At 33.2% G+C, this 17759-nt stretch overlaps 2 protein-coding genes and 2 long non-coding RNA genes across 5 annotated transcripts; 2 read left to right on the forward strand and 2 right to left on the reverse strand.

Annotated features, from left to right (window-relative positions):
- Positions 1-328: 328 nt before the first annotated feature.
- On the reverse strand, positions 329-956 carry LOC110686638. The gene is made up of 2 exons (XR_002504268.1): positions 402-956; positions 329-367 (listed from the first exon to the last, which is right to left on the reverse strand). It is a non-coding gene; the product is annotated as an uncharacterized LOC110686638 (long non-coding RNA).
- Positions 957-1561: 605 nt separating this feature from the next.
- LOC110686637 lies at positions 1562-2463 on the forward strand. Its single transcript, XR_002504267.1, has 2 exons — positions 1562-1860; positions 2175-2463. It is a non-coding gene; the product is annotated as an uncharacterized LOC110686637 (long non-coding RNA).
- Positions 2464-6757: 4294 nt separating this feature from the next.
- Positions 6758-9920, forward strand: LOC110686639 (probable inactive poly [ADP-ribose] polymerase SRO5). The gene is made up of 5 exons (XM_021863240.1): positions 6758-7613; positions 7726-7976; positions 8073-8203; positions 8346-8444; positions 9503-9920. Exons 1-5 carry the CDS (start codon positions 7075-7077, stop codon positions 9554-9556), a joined length of 1074 nt encoding a protein of 357 aa, XP_021718932.1. The 5' UTR covers positions 6758-7074; the 3' UTR covers positions 9557-9920.
- Positions 9921-12195: 2275 nt separating this feature from the next.
- Positions 12196-14907, reverse strand: LOC110686641 (probable tRNA N6-adenosine threonylcarbamoyltransferase). 2 transcript variants are annotated; one of them, XM_021863242.1, is made up of 4 exons: positions 14760-14907; positions 13849-14452; positions 12935-13090; positions 12196-12785 (listed from the first exon to the last, which is right to left on the reverse strand). In XM_021863242.1, exons 2-4 carry the CDS (start codon positions 14404-14406, stop codon positions 12450-12452), a joined length of 1050 nt encoding a protein of 349 aa, XP_021718934.1. In that variant the 5' UTR covers positions 14407-14452; positions 14760-14907; the 3' UTR covers positions 12196-12449. The 2 variants fall into 2 exon arrangements, with proteins under 2 accessions (XP_021718934.1, XP_021718933.1); XM_021863241.1 differs by having other exon boundaries at positions 13849-14438; positions 14760-14899.
- Positions 14908-17759: the final 2852 nt, after the last annotated feature.

The raw sequence follows: 17759 nt of genomic DNA on the forward strand, positions 1-17759 counted from the left end.
TCTTCTATGCCCTAGCTAGCTATCAATTACTAATTTACTATATCAATAAATGACAAATAAAAATTTAAAAATAATAATAATAAGGAAAATTTAACGGGAATAATCCAACCTTTGCTCCGTTCTCCCATATTAATCCAACCTTTTGATTATTCCGTATTAATCCAACCTTTGCCCCCCCATTTTCTCCCAGCAACCCTTGTAGGTCAACAACCGGTTTCAACCGGTTTTTATGATGATGTGGCACTTCATGATTGGTTTTTGTTTTTTTTTTTAAATTTACTTTTTTAAAAAAATTTTGGGTTGTAAAAAAAGTTTTTAAAAAAAATTAAAAAAAAAACCCACCCCTACTGTTTCTTCTTTCTCTCACCTTTGCCACATCAATACAGCCCCGCACCTCTCACCTTTGCCACATCAATTCACAGCAGCCCACAAACCACCACAACCATCCCCTGCACCACCGCACGTATCTCCTCCTCCAATCACAAACCAACCACACCACACACCTAACTGCCCTGTTTGCCTTCTCTTTCCACCGCAACAGCACCCAACAACACCACCGCACCAAATCCCAACCTCCGCACCTAGCACAGGCCACAGCTCCGCAAACCTCAGCTTCACACTCCAATGCATGGGAAGGGGAGTGGGCGATTATCGGGGGCTAGGGAAGGGAATCGGGGTCTGGGAAGGATAAGGGGTGGTTTCGGGGTGCTTGGGTGGGTTATAGGGTGGCTGACGGAATTAGGGTCTTGGGGTAGTGGTGGTGGTTGGTGGTGGTGGGGTTTTGTGGTAGTTTCGGGCTGTGGGGGTAGCTCAGGGTGGGGTGGGCAGTGGTGGTCGAAAATGGAAGGGACGGTTCTAGTGGTGGGGATGGGGTGGAGGGGGGTTTTAATCAGGTGGTTGAGGTGCGGTAGGTGGTGGCTGATTTGGTGCTAGTGGTGGTTGTTTTTGGTGTAAGGTGGTCAAGGGTGGCGACCGGAGGTGGAGCAAATTTCAAGATAGACTGCTATGGCGGTGAATCTGGTGATGGAGGAAGAGAGAGAAAGAAGAAAGAAGGTGGTTTTTTTTTTTTTTTTTATTTACATATTAAAATAAAAAAAAGTAAATTTAAAAAAAAAAAACAAAAACCAATTAGGAAGTACCACGTAGGACTTATAACCAGTTGTACCGGTAGATGACCTGCAAGGGTTGCTGGGAGAAAATGGGGGGCAAAGGTTGGATTAATGCGGAATAATCGAAAGATTGGATTAATATGGGAGAACGGAGCAAAGGTTGGATTATTCCTGTTAAATTTTCCTAATAATAAAATAACTTTACCATGTCATGAAACCTACATGGGATTTGAACTTTTTTCTTGTAAGGTCAACTACTACTAGAGCTGGCAAAAGCTGACCCGACCTGACAACCCGACCCGAACCCAACCCGAAATAAATGGGTTATGAGCAAAGTTTTCAACCCGTTTATGTAATTGGGTCGACCTGAACCCAACCCGAAACTAAATGGGTCAGGTTCAGGTTGACAATTCCGACCCGAAAATAACCCGCCTAAACCCGTTTAACTAATTGGGTTGGTTTCAGGTCGGGTCAACCCGAACCCCACCCATATAACCCTATATTAGTAAAATGATATTAGGCCTTAGTATTTTTATTTGGACAAAGCCCAACCTATGTCAAATCCTATAGAGTACAAAAAACCCAAAAAGTGAAAACCCTATTTTTTTCTAGTCATTTTCCCACTTGTTCAGCCGTTTTCATCTCTATTTTCCCATCTTATTCTCTCACCTCTCTCTTTTTTCTCTATCTAGCTTGTTTATCAAAATTGCAACTTCAAACTTGTTTATCTTCAAATTTTTCGCCTACTAAGGTAATATAGTCATGCATTTCATTTTATTTACAATTATCTGTTGTAGTGTTGTTAAGAAATGTTGATTGAGACTTTCTAATTTGGTGAATAATATGAAAAATAAAGAAGTTTCGACTGTGTTTGGGGTTTTTTTTTTCGATTTATGATGCTTTGTTTTGGATAAATTGGTGAATAATCTGATTATGTTGCTTTTTTTCTTCATTTATATTTCTATGCATGCATTTGTTACTTTGTTTTTTCATTTTTATGAGATTATTTTTTGCATTTTACAAGTTGATCAGGATTTTGTGTTATGCTCTTTGTTTATAATGAAGGTGAATGATGAAGCCAATACACCAAGCCCATTTGAGAGCGCACCTCAAAGTCAGTAGCAAGACTAGCAACTAGTCAAACCTGATGAAGTTTTCCAAGATCTAATTTTTATTTTGTTGGGAATATTGCCTCCTTAAGACATTGATTTTGATTTTGGACTGTACTGTAAATTATTATATGTAAACTATGGTTAGTTTTACTTGAATGTATTTTTATTATGCTTAAATTGATAGGTTTGTACAGCAAAGTTTTATGCAAAATAACAAGTTAAATATACGACTTTTTTTTTTATCATTATATTGTAAGAATAATCGGGTTTTTATTTAAAAAAAAACAGGTCAAACGGGATGAAATCAGGTCAACCCGTTTAAACCAAGTCGGGTTCAGGTTCGCCATTCTGACCCGTTTAAGTAAACAGGTCGGGTTCAGGTTGGGGGGTCCTGACCTGTTTATTAAACAGGTTGACCCGAACCCAACCCAACCCGACCTGTTTGCCAGCCCTAACTACTACCATGTAAAATCAACAAACCTAGCCATTATGTGGGCCATGATAAAACACTTAATACTAATTAATCCTTCTTTAAAAAAGGATTTTCAACGGCTCAATTGCACAAAAACTCCAAATTGCAACAGTTAAGTCACATCTAACCTTTTCATTTTTTATCTATGGAATTGACAACATATGTGATGAATTGAGGTGATGCCAAAACACAATCGAGTCACAATCACATACAACCCTATACAGTTTTCATCCTAAAACAATGGGTAATATGACTAGTATACGTAGTCCAATGATATAGTAAGTTGACTATCATTCTTCTATTATTTCAATATGGGACAATTACTCTCCAATTGTAAATACATATTACTCGTATTTCATTTAGAGATATATTTATGAAATTTCATTTATACTACGGAGTATGTATTAAATTACGAGCTAGACTGTTAAGAGTAATTTCATAATATTCCGTTCTTTAAATTTTTTTTAATGATACTTTGTTTTTTTTAAAATGTTTTGGTAAATTACAATATAATTGATAATATATTAATGGCATCTTAGTTTCCTCCAATTGTGTTAGACGATTAACTTTCTTTCTTAAACGTCAAATTACTTGTTTTGCTATCCTATTTGTTTTCGGAAAAGGTAAAAGCTAAGCTTCATAAATTCATAATAATAATAACATATCAACCCTAAAAATAGCTCAAAATAAACGAACAACGCAAAGTCGGAAACCCACTGAATACCAGCCCCACGTTTCCTACGTGGCCATACTGGCCACAAAAAGTACGATCATTATTCAGCTTATATACTTCTTGTGCAAGGCAATTCTTATTTAATTAATTTGACTTAATTACTTACCTTTTTTTGATTATTAATTAGAAAAATTTCTGTTAAAGAAGGCTATGAAGATTTTAAAAGGTCTTTTATATTTGACAAATATTCATTAACATGGCCAAATCCATGAATTAGAGTGTGATGATTTCAATGATTTTATAAAAATAATTATTGCTATCAAATCATCATAAAGACAATTTATAATTAAATTAAAAAAAAATTAAAATTTACGACTTTTAATTTAGCTTAAGACCTTAATTGTAAGTGTCAGTTAATCACAGCAAACGTATGTATTTTGACAAATGGCTGGCCAACAATTTCATTTTTATTCGGTGGTTATGAAAATAAATAAATCAATCAGTTATGAAAATAAATACAAAAAATACACCGTAATGCAACCGTTTTAGTGACTTAATTCCGACAATTTTGCGTGAAGCGATCTCATGCCTGCAAAACTTGCACTGATGTACGGTGAGACGGTATAGTTGAAAATAATTTAGTCTTTATGAAAATATATTTTGCGAGGTTTTTTTTTTTTTTTTTTTTTTTTTTAAGGTAAGGAGAACTCCCGTGCAAGTAGGGGGAAAATTAGGGATTCCACTTGCTTGGGGTGAGAATCGAATCCATCTCATAGGAGTGGAAGGAGGGCCTCCAACCACTAGGCCAATCTTGATTTTCATTAACTCCTCTCACAGGGGTGGAATGAGGGTCTCCAACCACTAGGTCAACCTTGATTCTCATTTTACGAGGTATTTGTATTATTAACAAAATGCATATTATCTATTTTAGCAACCTTTAGCTGTTATGATTAACAAAACACTATAGAGTATTCCATAAGATTCACATCTCAAATCATATATAGATAAACATCAACATCATCATTAAATTAATGTTTGATTTATCAACGTCTTAATTCCTAAAGTGTATACTATACAAACAACCCATTGTTTACTTAGCAACAAAGAGTCCATATCTTCTCAATTACCATTATCAGGTATTGAGATTCAAAGTCGTCACAAAATACCATAAAATCAAGTAGACAAAAACAATAAATTTTGCTAAATTTATGCAGCCAACAAAAGTATTAACCTTAATCCTTTACACACCCTTGCCCCACGTTTCTTACGTGGCTCTAACAACATACAATTATCAACCCCATTATTCAACTAATTTACTTCTCATGCAAGGATGCATTATTTTTAACAAACAATTAATTTTCAAGTATAACAGTTGATAATTAATACGTATTTCGTACTCCCTCCGTCCCCGAAACTTCGACTCTTTTGGATTGATTTCGCGGGTATTAAGAAGTTAAATTGGAAGTGTAAAAGTGTATGGGGAAACTAAGAAAAGTACATTGAAAAGGGAAATTTACATTGGAATTGCAAAAAAGTAGAGAGAGAAAGTAATAAAAGTATATAGAAAAAGCAAAATTTGCATGGGGAAGCTAATTTTGCACAAATATTATTGCAAATTAAAGGGTATTAAAATGCAAATGGGATGAACATTTTGGGACTAAAATTAGGCCATAAGGGTCGAAGTTTCGGGGACGGAGGGAGTATATTTTATTTACTTCTCATACAGGATACATTACTTTCTAATTAACAATTATTTTCCAAGTATAACAGTTAATAATGAATATGTATTCCGCATATTTTATTTACTCTTTTTTTTTATTTATTTATTTACTTCTCATGTAAGGATATATTTCTTTTCGATTAACAATTTTTTTTTCAAGTATAACAGTTAATAATTAATACATATTCCGTACATTTTATTTACTTCCCATGCAAGGATACATTACTTCCTAATTAACAATTATTTTCCAAGTATAATAGTTAATAATCAATACGTATTCCATATATTTTATTTACTTCTCATGCAAGGATACATTGCTTCCCAATTAATTAACAATTATTTTCCAAGTATACAGTTAATAATTAATACGTATTCCGTAAATATGATTGAATTCATGCATGATGATAAAACTAATTGTATTCTTAAAGTGTTACTCCACTTTTAAAGTTTTAACTATTTCCCATTATAGAATTGATGATAAAACTTACCCATACATGCATGATTGCCTGGCATGAAATATTTTATTTGAACTCGAAGTATATCCAAAATCATTTAATCCAATTTGAATGGGTTCAAATCGACCCGATCTAAATCGAACCGGCCCAATAATCAGTGAATGTAATGATGTTATTTTATTAAAATATGTATAGCGGCAATAACATCGAATATATTTCAACTGTACTGACTTAAAATGTTTTGAATGAGTATTACTCGAATTCGTCCAGACCAAATTCATCTGATCCAAATCCAATTCGAATAATCTGATTACCATCTTAAAAACTCAATTAATTTACGCAAATCTCTTAAACTCTCTAACTCAATTTATTTACTCATCTGATCTAAATCCAATCCAATCCAAATAATCTGATTACCATCTCAAAAACCCAATTAATTTACGTAAAATCTCATAAACTCTGTAACCCAATTAGTTTACATAAAATCTTATGCCGTTCAATTCACTTTCTTAAAAATTACATCGTATTTTTATAAAGGATCTTACTAACAAGCGCCCCGAGACATTAGATAAAAGATTAATATATTACTTAAAATAGTGTTAAATTCGGAATGCATGACAAAATCACGCGTCGATCGGTGTAATTAATATCAATTTCACTATAACATTTTCATATTTAGCTCTCTTATCTAACACCCCGGGGACGCTCGTTAGCTTTTGCCTTTTGTAAAAACGGAATATTTTACCTTACCAAAAAAAAAGTTACAAGGGGTAAAATAGTCAATTGAGCTCAACCTCCCAAGTGGCCCCACTTGATACCGCCTCTCTCCCCAAGTTTCAAAGTCCATAACATTTTAAATTAAAAAAATAACCTTTCTTAATTTAGGGTTCGATTGGCATTGCTGTGGTTTTCTGTTTTTTGGTTTTTTGTTTTTCAAAATCATATGATACATATCATATAATGAATAAAAAAAATTAGTTAAATTTATTAAAATTATGATAATTTTAAAAACTGACAACTGAAAAATAAAAGTACCTTTTTCTAGTTTCCTGTTTTTGATTTTTTATTTAAAAAAAAAAAAAGAAAGCTAAAAAAAAAAAAATACAAAACAATCCCTCAATAAACCGACGGCAATCTCAGAGTTAGATATTTCCTATTATCCACCCCAAAAATAAAAAAATAAAAAACAATTTGCGAATTAAACCGCCTAATTCAAATAAAATAAAAAACCATAAAACCGCCTTTAAAAAATAAAAACCACAGATAAAAACCGGAAACCAGTTACCTTTCAAGTCGGTTCATCTGTTACGTAAATTCTTTCCCTTTCTCTCTCCTCCTTATATAAATACAACCCACTATTTTCAATCTTTTATTATTTCCGACAATTTCATATTACTTTCATGAAACTAATTTTCTGAAATAATCACAATAATATCAATAAATTTCAAATTCAGATGAACTTTTGAATTTCATTTCATCATAAATTCTCAAATCAAAACTCTTTGATTTTCTGCAAATTTTTCTGTGATAATAATGGAAGCTTACAATGTCCAATACCTTGAATTCCCCAAGAATTTCATCACCGTCGATTACGACAATGATTCGTCCTCCGTCTCCGATTGCGAAAGCGGCATCACCGGCGGAACCGGCGGCGGTACGGCGGCGGTGACGTCATCATCTTCCTCCGGTGACCGTCATCGAGGAATTTTCGATGAATCTCTGGCTATTGAGCTCAGTGACGATGAAAGATCCTCCGAGGTGATTCGCCGGAGATTTCTCTCGGCAATGGAGGATGAAACGGAGGTTGTTTCCGTTCATCGGAGGAATTGGTCGTCGGATTTTTCGGCTCAAGCTAGGGTTCAGTCGTTTCAGTTTCACTCCAAAGGTTTGGCTGCTAAGCTTGGCGGCGGCGTTAATGGCGGTGATTCTTCCTCCGCCATTAAATTCGCTTGGTATGGCGGTTCTAAAGAGAGAATTCAGCGCATTTTAGCTCGCGGTTTTAGCTTCCTTGACCTCGAACACAACAATAATGCCGCCATTTTTCTCTCTCCTGATCATTCCCCTGCTCAAAGGTAATAATCAAAATCAACTGTTCATCTTAATTTTAGCAATTATTACTCAATTTAATTCAATCACAATTTATTTCTGATTTTTCTGATTATTTATTTTGATTGAATTTTGTAGTGTTGAGAAAGCAATTCCAGACGAAAATGGAGTTCGACATTTGCTACTATGCCGAGTTCTACTCGGAAAATCGGAGTTAATTCACTCAAACTCAGCTCAAACAGAACCAAGTTCCGACGAATTTGATTCAGGTGTTGATGATTTTGAGAATCCAAACAAGTACATAATCTGGAGTACTAATATGAATTCACACATTTTGCCTGAATATGTTGTTAGTTTCATAACTCCACCGCCTTCTTCTCCTTCAAGAGGTAAATCCCACCGTTCCTTTTTCGGCCCGTCCTCGTATAATTGTCACGTATACTATTTTGGGTCGTATTAATTAGATTTTCTTGTGTTTATAACAGGGAATTCGCAAAATCGGGTGAAAATGCCAGCATCCCCTTGGATTTCTTTTCCAGCATTAATCTCAGTTTTGGGGAAATTCTTGCCTGCTGATGCTATTTCCTTGATCAGCAAGTATCATTTGGAGTATAAAGTATGTCTTTAACAACTTTAATTATTATTAATTTAATATAATTTAATTTTAATCATTATTACTTTGATTTTTTTTTTATTTTTTTTTTTAATTTTTATTAAGCTAATTGTATTTATTTTATTTTTGTTTGTTTTTTTTTCAGGAAAAGAGGATTTCAAGACCAGAGCTTATAAAAATAGTGAGACAGATAGCAGGGGATAAGCTGCTGATTGCTGTAATTAAATCTTGTAAAGGCGCTAAGGTAAACATTTTTAATTTTCAGTCCTTTCGGTTATATGGTTTAAATGCATGATAAAATCATATGTCCGTTTTATGGATTCGGAATTGCATGATAATATTATGTTTAGAGATTAAGGAATCAATTAAAGTCTTAATTTTATAAGTGGATTTGACTTAGAGTTTAAGAAATGCATGATTAAAATTATATGTTTATTTTATGGATTCCGAATTGTATGATAAAATCATGATTAGAGTTTACAGGTATTAGAATGGATAATAAAATCATGTGTCACTTTTTACGGGTTTTTGGTATACATGTATGCATCATTTAAAGATCCTATGTTTGGATTGAAAAATTAAAGTCGGTTAAGAGATGTTTAAATATTTTAATAATAGGTCGGCATCTGGTTCATGTTCATACAAATCCGTATAAAAATAAGTATTTATTATTAAGGGATTAAATTCGGGGTACTTATTCAACACACTTTTAAGAGTAGAATCAGATTCAGATTATATTTGACAAATGTACATGTATTTTATAAATTATAGTACTCTCAATTTGACAAATTGTGCAAATTGGGGAAATGCATTATTGTCGTGAGCTTGATACACCTTATCGATTACTTTTGGTGGTTGCTACTTGCTTGCATGCTTTTCGGTGTTCCAGTCGTTGTTTTCGATCAATTCTGATTTTTTTTTTCCCTACATCTATATTCGGCGCGTCTTTTTTATACTTAATATAGAAGATAACTAACTTCGCTGGTAAAGAGTTGGGTGGACGGGTAGGTCAAATCTCATTTGTAGCACTGAATTATATGTATGACGTACTTTACATTGGAATGTTAATCAAATTAGATACAACTTAAACAAATGATTTTGAGGTAGTCTTTATTTTGTGATTATATGCATATCACGTTTAAAAATCACGGCATTATTAACTAAGATTGTTTAGATGTAAGATTGCATATATTGACTTTATGAATGAGATTTTTTCTTAGTTCGTGTATAGTCGGTCGTGATTTTGTTTATACGTGGTCAATATAGAATTATTATACGATAATTTTTTTTCTTCTTACGCAGGAATTGAAGATGCCATTTGGTTTCTTTCGCAGTAGGAACACTAACAAGGACTAGAAAGCTAAAAAAAATTGAAATTTTTTTGGGGGTAAAGGAACGAAGTTGTAACGCATGAAGAGTGTTATAGGGTTTAATTCATGTCATTTTGATTTGTTACAGTTGTAAATTTGTATTTTGGGAAATGGGTGGGGCGGCCATGGATCGGATATGATAAAATAGAAGAAGAATTAACATGAATGGGATACATGATTAGCTTTAGTTTGTAGTGATCCTAAATGCTCAAAGAGCATATGATGTAGTGGTTGTTTCTGTATTGATAGATTAGAGCATATACTTGTTTCAAATCTTGTAATAGAACAATCTTTTCACTACTGTGAAAGAAAAACAATGAAAAGGGATGACTTTGATGACAATTCTTGAACTTTCTTCTACTTTCGTTTCCCATTTTTTTTGGGTTTTGGCTGTAGTTACTAGTTAGTATCTACTCTGTATAAGACCATTAATATACGGATGTATAATTATCTTACATTACATTATAAATAACCAATTTAAATAAATAAAATTTAAGATATTTTCAATATTCTTGCTATTTTAGTGTCATAAGTTCATAACGTTATATTGATTGAGATTGATATAACTCCCTGCATCTTATCTGAAAGGACTAAAATGATACATGGTATATGTCATCTATCTTATCTGAAACTGATACATAAAGCACATTACCAGTATATATCTTATTCAAAACGATACATACATAAATCGTTATTCAATATATCTTATTCAAAACGACAGATATTTTATCTATACGGTGACACATGAAATATTATGAGCAAAAAAACGTATTTGGTGTCTTGGTATATCTTATCTAAAACGATACGGAGTACATTAAAGATTAGTGATAAGACAAGATTCACACGGAGTCACTTTAAACAAACAAGACACATGACACACCAACACAAGAGCATATGGGAGGTTTAAGAAATTAATATAGAAATAGATAGATAGATAGAAGTAGACCTCAACACTTAATGAAGGGATAATTAAATTGAAGCAATATTATTAAAAGAAGTAAACATGAAAAAACGGTCAATGAACAACCTCACTATACTCATCAAGGGGCACGTGAAGAGAGAGAGAGAGAGAGAGCAGGCAAGGGGCAGCAGAGCAGTTGCACAACGCCCTGAGAACCCGTCCATAATGTCGAGCCCACCCACAGCAGCTGGCCAAAACCGTGGGTGGGGGGACTCGTGTTAAAACCGTGTGTTTATGTTACTAGTTTTTTTTTTATTTGTTGTTTTAATTATGTAAGTATTAATGTATGGTATATTGGTATGGGAGATGATTTTATGATTATGATCACTTGTGGTGTGGTCCAACTGAATCTATTATATTAGTTTTATTGGAGGGCTCTAATAACATCAATTATTTGCCCAACTTGGGTTATCATATATTCAATTGGATTGTTGGATTATTAGCTGTGGTTTTTCTTTTTTGTGACTAAGTTATCAGCTGTGGTGTGGTTACTTATTAATTTGGTGACTATGATTTTTTTTTTTTTTTTTTTTTTTTGTCAATTACTATTAAAATAGCAAATTAAATTATTATATCTTGAACATTTTACTTCTTTAATTGATAATCTTAACCGTTTATGCAGCCACAAGTTCACAAAGTGGTAGAAATATTATCTTAAAATATAGTCTATTCACTTTGATTCTCATGTATTTAAACTCATCTGAATTTATTAGAAATTATCTAAAATTATTTGAACTTAAAATTTATTTTCTCCTGTTTATTTTTATAAGAAGATATTATTAACCCTAATTTAAGGTTATTTTTCCTTAAATAATTGAAAATAAGATAACAATAGGTAGTACGGAGTATTAAACTATACTCTATTCACTATTTGGTACACGTGGGTTGATTCTTTTGCCTTTTTATATATATTTAAGTTGATATATGTGACAAACTCAAAGAGACAAACCATAGATAAATGATATCACATAATCAAAGAACTTGTTCTAGATTGTAATTTGCTCCTTGTTGAATGAACTTCTTGTCCAAAAAAAAAGAAAAAAAAAAAAAAAAAAAAAGAATTGGAGAGATTACTTGGTATGAAGCCGACTCTAGCAAATCCAGTTACACCATTGGGCTGACAAGTAGCATACAAGCCCATTGTTACTTATCAGCCTACTCCAATTACAATTCTAGTATTCTACATTTTATGTTTGGGGTCTTCATCTTATGAAGCTACAGTTTTCTATTCTAATCCCTAAATCTGTGCTCTTTTATCTTACATATTTTAACACAGTTCTATGGACTATCGAGAGCTGTATAACACCCTTCTTATCTCTAAATCCAGAAATTTATCTTTCGAAAATATTTTCATGGGGGTTTAGTGGATGCTTTGCACGAGTATAAAAAAATTGGATGAACTTTGTTAAGAGAGTCATAATTTACACTTATATAACAGTATTCTCAACCTTAATTGGTACCAGTGAGTGCCTGAGATAGTGTCTTCAACTCCTTCACAAGGTAGACGAGAATAGTTTCCTTCAAAGAAGCCTTGCAAGGTCATCCTCAAAATCATTCAACTCGAGAAAATCAGGTGTTGGCCATGGTTCGGGGTTCAAATTAACGATTTTGATTCTTATAGGTTACACCCATATCATGCAAATTATGCTTCTAGGAACTGTCAATGAATCAGAACAAGATTAAATGAATATTTCTCTGATTATACATATGCCAACATTACAATAAATTGTGTATTCCCCTTCCTACTTTAAAGAGATTTCCACTTTACAAGTTCAATTGGTTTGCCATGGAAAAAATGGTGGGAAAAAAAAAAACAAAAAAAAAAAAAAAAAGAGGAAAAAGAAAAGGAAAAGTATTGATCCACCAATAAAACTACTGCCTCAGAGCACTGCGTACCTAACATAGACGCAGTTTTTTCCTAACTGTTTGTATTGTTGTTGACGGATTCTTTCTCCCTCCAAACTGCATGTACTTCATCAGTTCGAAATCTTTGTGTAAATGTTGATTCCTCGAGGGGGGTAGATAATCCTTGAGCATAAGCAAGAAGACCAGTGTATGCAATCATGGCTCCATTGTCAATGCAATATCTATCGTCAGTAGAATATAACCGCCCACCTCTCTCAGAACACATTATCCTCATCATCTCTTGCAATCGCTCATTACAACCAACACCCCCAACAATGAGAACATCTTTTGCATCACAATGAGCCATGGCTCTTTCTGTTATTTCAACAAGCATTGCGAAGAGAGTTTCCTAGGACACCAACCACCAGATACAAAGAAATTAATTCACAGATTTCAAACTTTTCAGATAGTCATATAACAAATTAAAAAAAATTTAATAAATGAATAAAATAAAATAAAATTACGAGTCATCACAGCAGACACGAAACAAGCACGTACTTGCAGAGAGTAGCACAAGTCAGCAGGTGTGCATTCATTGCTTTTAAGCTTCTCCTCAGCTGTAGTTTCGATGTAGCTCAATATGCCACTAAATGAAACGTCCATTCCCTTTACAGCATATGGTAGATCTATGAATTTTTCACCTTTCTTAGCAAGCTGGGCATAAACAGAAAAAGGCCAGTTAACAATTTACAGATACAAAGCACAGAAAATGACAACCACATCCAATTTGGATCCCTCTGTTATATTTGGAGATGTCTAATTGTATGCAATCTCACCCCTTAAACAATCAAAACAAAAACAAAAGAGATTGAAAATTCAGAAAACTAATAACAGAAGTTAAGTTATGGACAATAAAAAAATAGAATTAAAATATCAGGATGCAAAAGAGGAGCATGACAAGTTGATTACAATATCATACCACTCTATCTAGAGCACACCACCAAAGATGGGAAAGCACGTATTTTGTATATGAAAGTATAATTTTTCTTTGCTTCCAGCCTAAATTCTTCTATTTTATTTGAGGTGAGAGTATCTTGAGGAAAGTATTTGTAAATTGTTAACTTTCTCTGTTCTTTGCAAGTGACTGCATAAAGTTGAGCAGTGCAACAATGAATGCTCAAAGCTTACACCAAAACTAGAAACTCAAAGTTCTAAACATTTGGCCACTTATCGTGCACGATAAAGGAATCCTACCTGTAGATGACCTTCACTATAAACTGTGAATAATGTATTGGAGTGATGATTTTCATCTACACAGAGCAACTAACCAACAAATTAAATCACAAAATTGACTACGTTTACATTATCACAAATAATGCAGTTGTTATACTCCTATATATCTTCAACACAAACAAAGAATGGGAGATAACACAATCAATAGACATTTAGTTAACAGGAGGAGCTCATTCTACCTGCTCAATGTTATATCCTGGACTAGGATCATTTGAAAGTGTCAAAACTCGAGCAAAGCGATCCAAGCAATTACCAACAGCAATATCAATGGTCTCCCCAAAAATCCGATACCTCCCCTCACTATACGCGATCACTTGTGTATTACCCCCACTAACATACAGCACAACAGGATCAACCGCTCCTGTAACAATCCTCCCCATCTCAATATGAGCAACACAGTGATTAACACCAACAATCGGCTTCTTCCACAGCTGTGAAAGAACCCTTACCACAACCGCGGAAACTTGCAAGGGAGCACCCATTCCCGGGCCTTTGGTATAACACAGACAGTCAATATCATCCGGGGTTATTCCAGCCGTCGTAAGAGCAGATTTCACAAGGGGCAGGACATGTTCAAGGTGATGGTGGGCGGTTTCTCGGGGAAGAAACCCATGTCCTGGAGGGGTAATGTAGGTGTGTCTAGGGTTCGATAAAATGGTTCCATCTAGGGTTACAACACCAACACCAATCTTATTAGCTGAACCTTCAAAACCAAGGGCAATCATTCTTTTGCTCATCTTTTACCCACAAATTGATGCCCACTAAAGCCCTAAAACATTGAAACTTTACACAAATGAGTTCTTCATCAGATCAATCACTGATAAATTACTCCACATTAGTTCCATAATTTGCAAAAAACAAACAGATTAATTGCAATAGAATCCGGGAAAATGTTATTTTTTTTCCAAAATAATCAATCTAAGTTAACTGTTGAAACTTCAAATCATGGGTATAGCATTGTAGCAACAATTTAAAGCAGTTAAGTTAAAAGGGAGATTCTTGTGAATGAAATTATAGTAGCAATTTACAAATGAAAATGAAACCAAAAAATGGAATGAATCAAAGAAGAGAGATAGAGAAAGTAAAATACCCAGATGAGTTGCAGAGCAGAGGAGGAGAAATGTGGGACGATAACGCCGCCGACCAACTGAAGTGGTACAAGCCGTACAACGTAAGGACTGAGGAATGAAACTACATAAAATCTGCGAGTAATTTGAAGTACAAGTAGAAGATAACAAGGTTAACGGATTAGGGATATTCTCAATAGGATTTCACTTTTGACTCGTACTCTTCGTTCTATTTGACTTTTCACGGTCTTCAAGACGCGTGTTTAAACGTATATATCTCAATTTCTATAAGAGCATCTACAGTGGTTAACTATATGTGTTTTTAGCTAGCAATTGCCATATCATTATTTTCTTAGTTAAAATAAAATACATCTAAACTACAACCTTCACAATGGTTAATTACTTATTTTTATAATTGGGAATAATAATAATAAACCAAAAAAAATAAAATTAAAAATATTAAACAAATTAATATAAGTGCATTGGATGGAGCAAAACTTGTAGCTCCGTGGAGCTACAAGGATTGGCCTTAGCTACAACCTTTGTAGCTCCACAATGGTGAGCATATAGCTCTTACTATTTATAAATTGCAAGCAAGTTCTTTTATACTACCATTGTGGTCTATAGATACTCTAATGAGATATTTTAACAAGACCTCACATGAATATATTATCACTTATAAATTATCGAAAATTTATGGTCAAAGTCTTATAAGTTTTACCCATAAAATTATAATGGGCCAAAAAATAAGGGACGAAGAGAGTATTACAATATTACACCATTATTGGTGGTCAATTTTATTTTTTCGATTATCAGCAGCCCTTAAACTTTCACAATTTTTCAATCGTGACGTTGAAAGGATGAATTTTTTGTTTTGTTTTGTTTTTTTTTTTTTTTACACAAAGGATGAATTTTTTGTTAAAATTGTTAAGGTTAACATTTTCCATTTAATAAACACGAGTGTTTTGTTGGCATGTTTAATTAAATATGTAGGAAATTTTTGACACTAACTCACTTTTTTTTATCTATTTAATCGTTTTATAAAAATATAGGTCAAACTTTTAAAATTTTGACCGTAAATTATTAAATTGTCGTTAATCTATAAGTGATAATATATTCATGTGGGATATTGTTGGAATCGTCTCATTGTATAGTTTATTAATATCAAATTTTAATAAATTTTACGCGTATTGAAATGGAGATATATATACGTTTGAAGACGCGTCTTAGAGACCGTGAAAAGCCAAATGAGGCAAAAAATAAGGGACAAAGAGAATATATATATATATATATATATATATATATATATATATATATATATATATATATATATATATATATATATATATAATTCAGCGCGTTTTATGTGTACATGGTTGGCCATACCGTGTGATCGGGGTTACTTATTTAGGGGTTAGTCGGTCGGTCATGGGTTACTTATTTAGGAGTTACTCGATCAGAGGTTACTCGGTCGGTTAGGGGTTACTCGATCGGTCAGGGGGTTACTGTGTGACCGGCTACATATAAAACTTTGGCAAAACAGTTAGGTTCGTTTAAAATATTTATCACTAATTTCATAATTTATTGGTTTTTTTTTCTTAGGCGAGTTAAGTCGTATTAACTTCGTATTCGAGATCTCATCAACAACCCACCCCTGTTTTAATAATCAAACGTGTTGTTTCGTATTGCCCCTTTCAAGTGAATTTTTCAGAGTATTAGGAGTGACATTCAAGCCAATTAATTATTTTTTTAACAACGTTTTAATTAATTTGAGAGTTTGATCATTAGTTTTCTATTCGAGTTCATATCACTCCTATAGACAAGAAAATCGATCGCCTAACAACTAACTTTATTTAACTCAGGGCTTCGTGGTGAAAATATCCTTTTTTTTTTTTTTTTTTCTTTTTTTGACAAGGAAAATATCCTTATTAATTACTTCCCATAATCTTAAGAGTCTTGTCTAATAGCTCGTTAAAATACAAATCGAATTAACCTAAATAATATTGATATCATTGAATGAAAGACATTTGGGCACTTATAATCAATCATCCACTACAAGATGTAAATTCTTAATACAAGTATTAAACAACCTTGACCAATAATGGAATTGTTTTTTATCTTTTCTGAATAATTTCAGATTTATTAATTAGTTTGCATCACTCTAGACAAATTTCCATAATGGAACTTCCATTGATGTAAAACTTGATTGATTCTCAATCAAAATCAACAAATTTGCTATATTGGCGTTTTTCGAATCAACATGCAACCATACACCAACAACAATCAGTTTTGCAAATCTGCAAGATGAATCTTTTCCAAATTTGTATCCACGCACACAATGACACAAATAAACATCACAAACAAACAAATTTAACTAAACTAATTAATATTCCCAGATTTCCCACCATGATCAAGGAAACTTGCTAACTATAATGATGACACCTCATGCCTTAGGTTTATCTATATGTAGAGGTGTCAAAACCTGACCCAATAGACTCAATCCCAAAAACACCCGATGCAAATTTTGACTTGCACAGACACAATAATATAGCATGATCACTCAAGTTTGAAATAGATCCGACCTGACCTCACGGAACCTGGCCTAGACATCTCTAACTAAATGGTGTTTAGATTTAAAGAGAGATTTGATTATGGTTTTCTTAAGTATGATCGTATACTGGGCTTATATATCATGGATAAATTTATCGATGGTTGTCCCTAAGGTGTGTGCAGTGGCTAGATTTGAAGGAAGAAGAGTTCAAAAGCTAAGGGAGAAGTTTTTTTAGGGTTGTTTTTTTCACTTAAGTTTAATTTTAGGCTGACTTATCATTGACAAATTTGTCGATGGCAGCCTTTGTTATATGTGGCTCAATATTGAATAGAGAAGACTCTAGAAGATTGGTTTTTATCAGTTTTTTTTAATCGGGTTCGATTTAGGCTAAATTTTAAAAATTTAAAATACTGAATATTTCTTATGTCAATTAGGAAACTAGAATTTGTCAAAAAAAAAAATAAAAAAATAG

Source organism: Chenopodium quinoa, unplaced genomic scaffold (genome assembly GCF_001683475.1).
Source record: "Chenopodium quinoa cultivar QQ74 unplaced genomic scaffold, ASM168347v1, whole genome shotgun sequence".
NCBI classification, from domain to species: domain Eukaryota; kingdom Viridiplantae; phylum Streptophyta; class Magnoliopsida; order Caryophyllales; family Amaranthaceae; genus Chenopodium; species Chenopodium quinoa.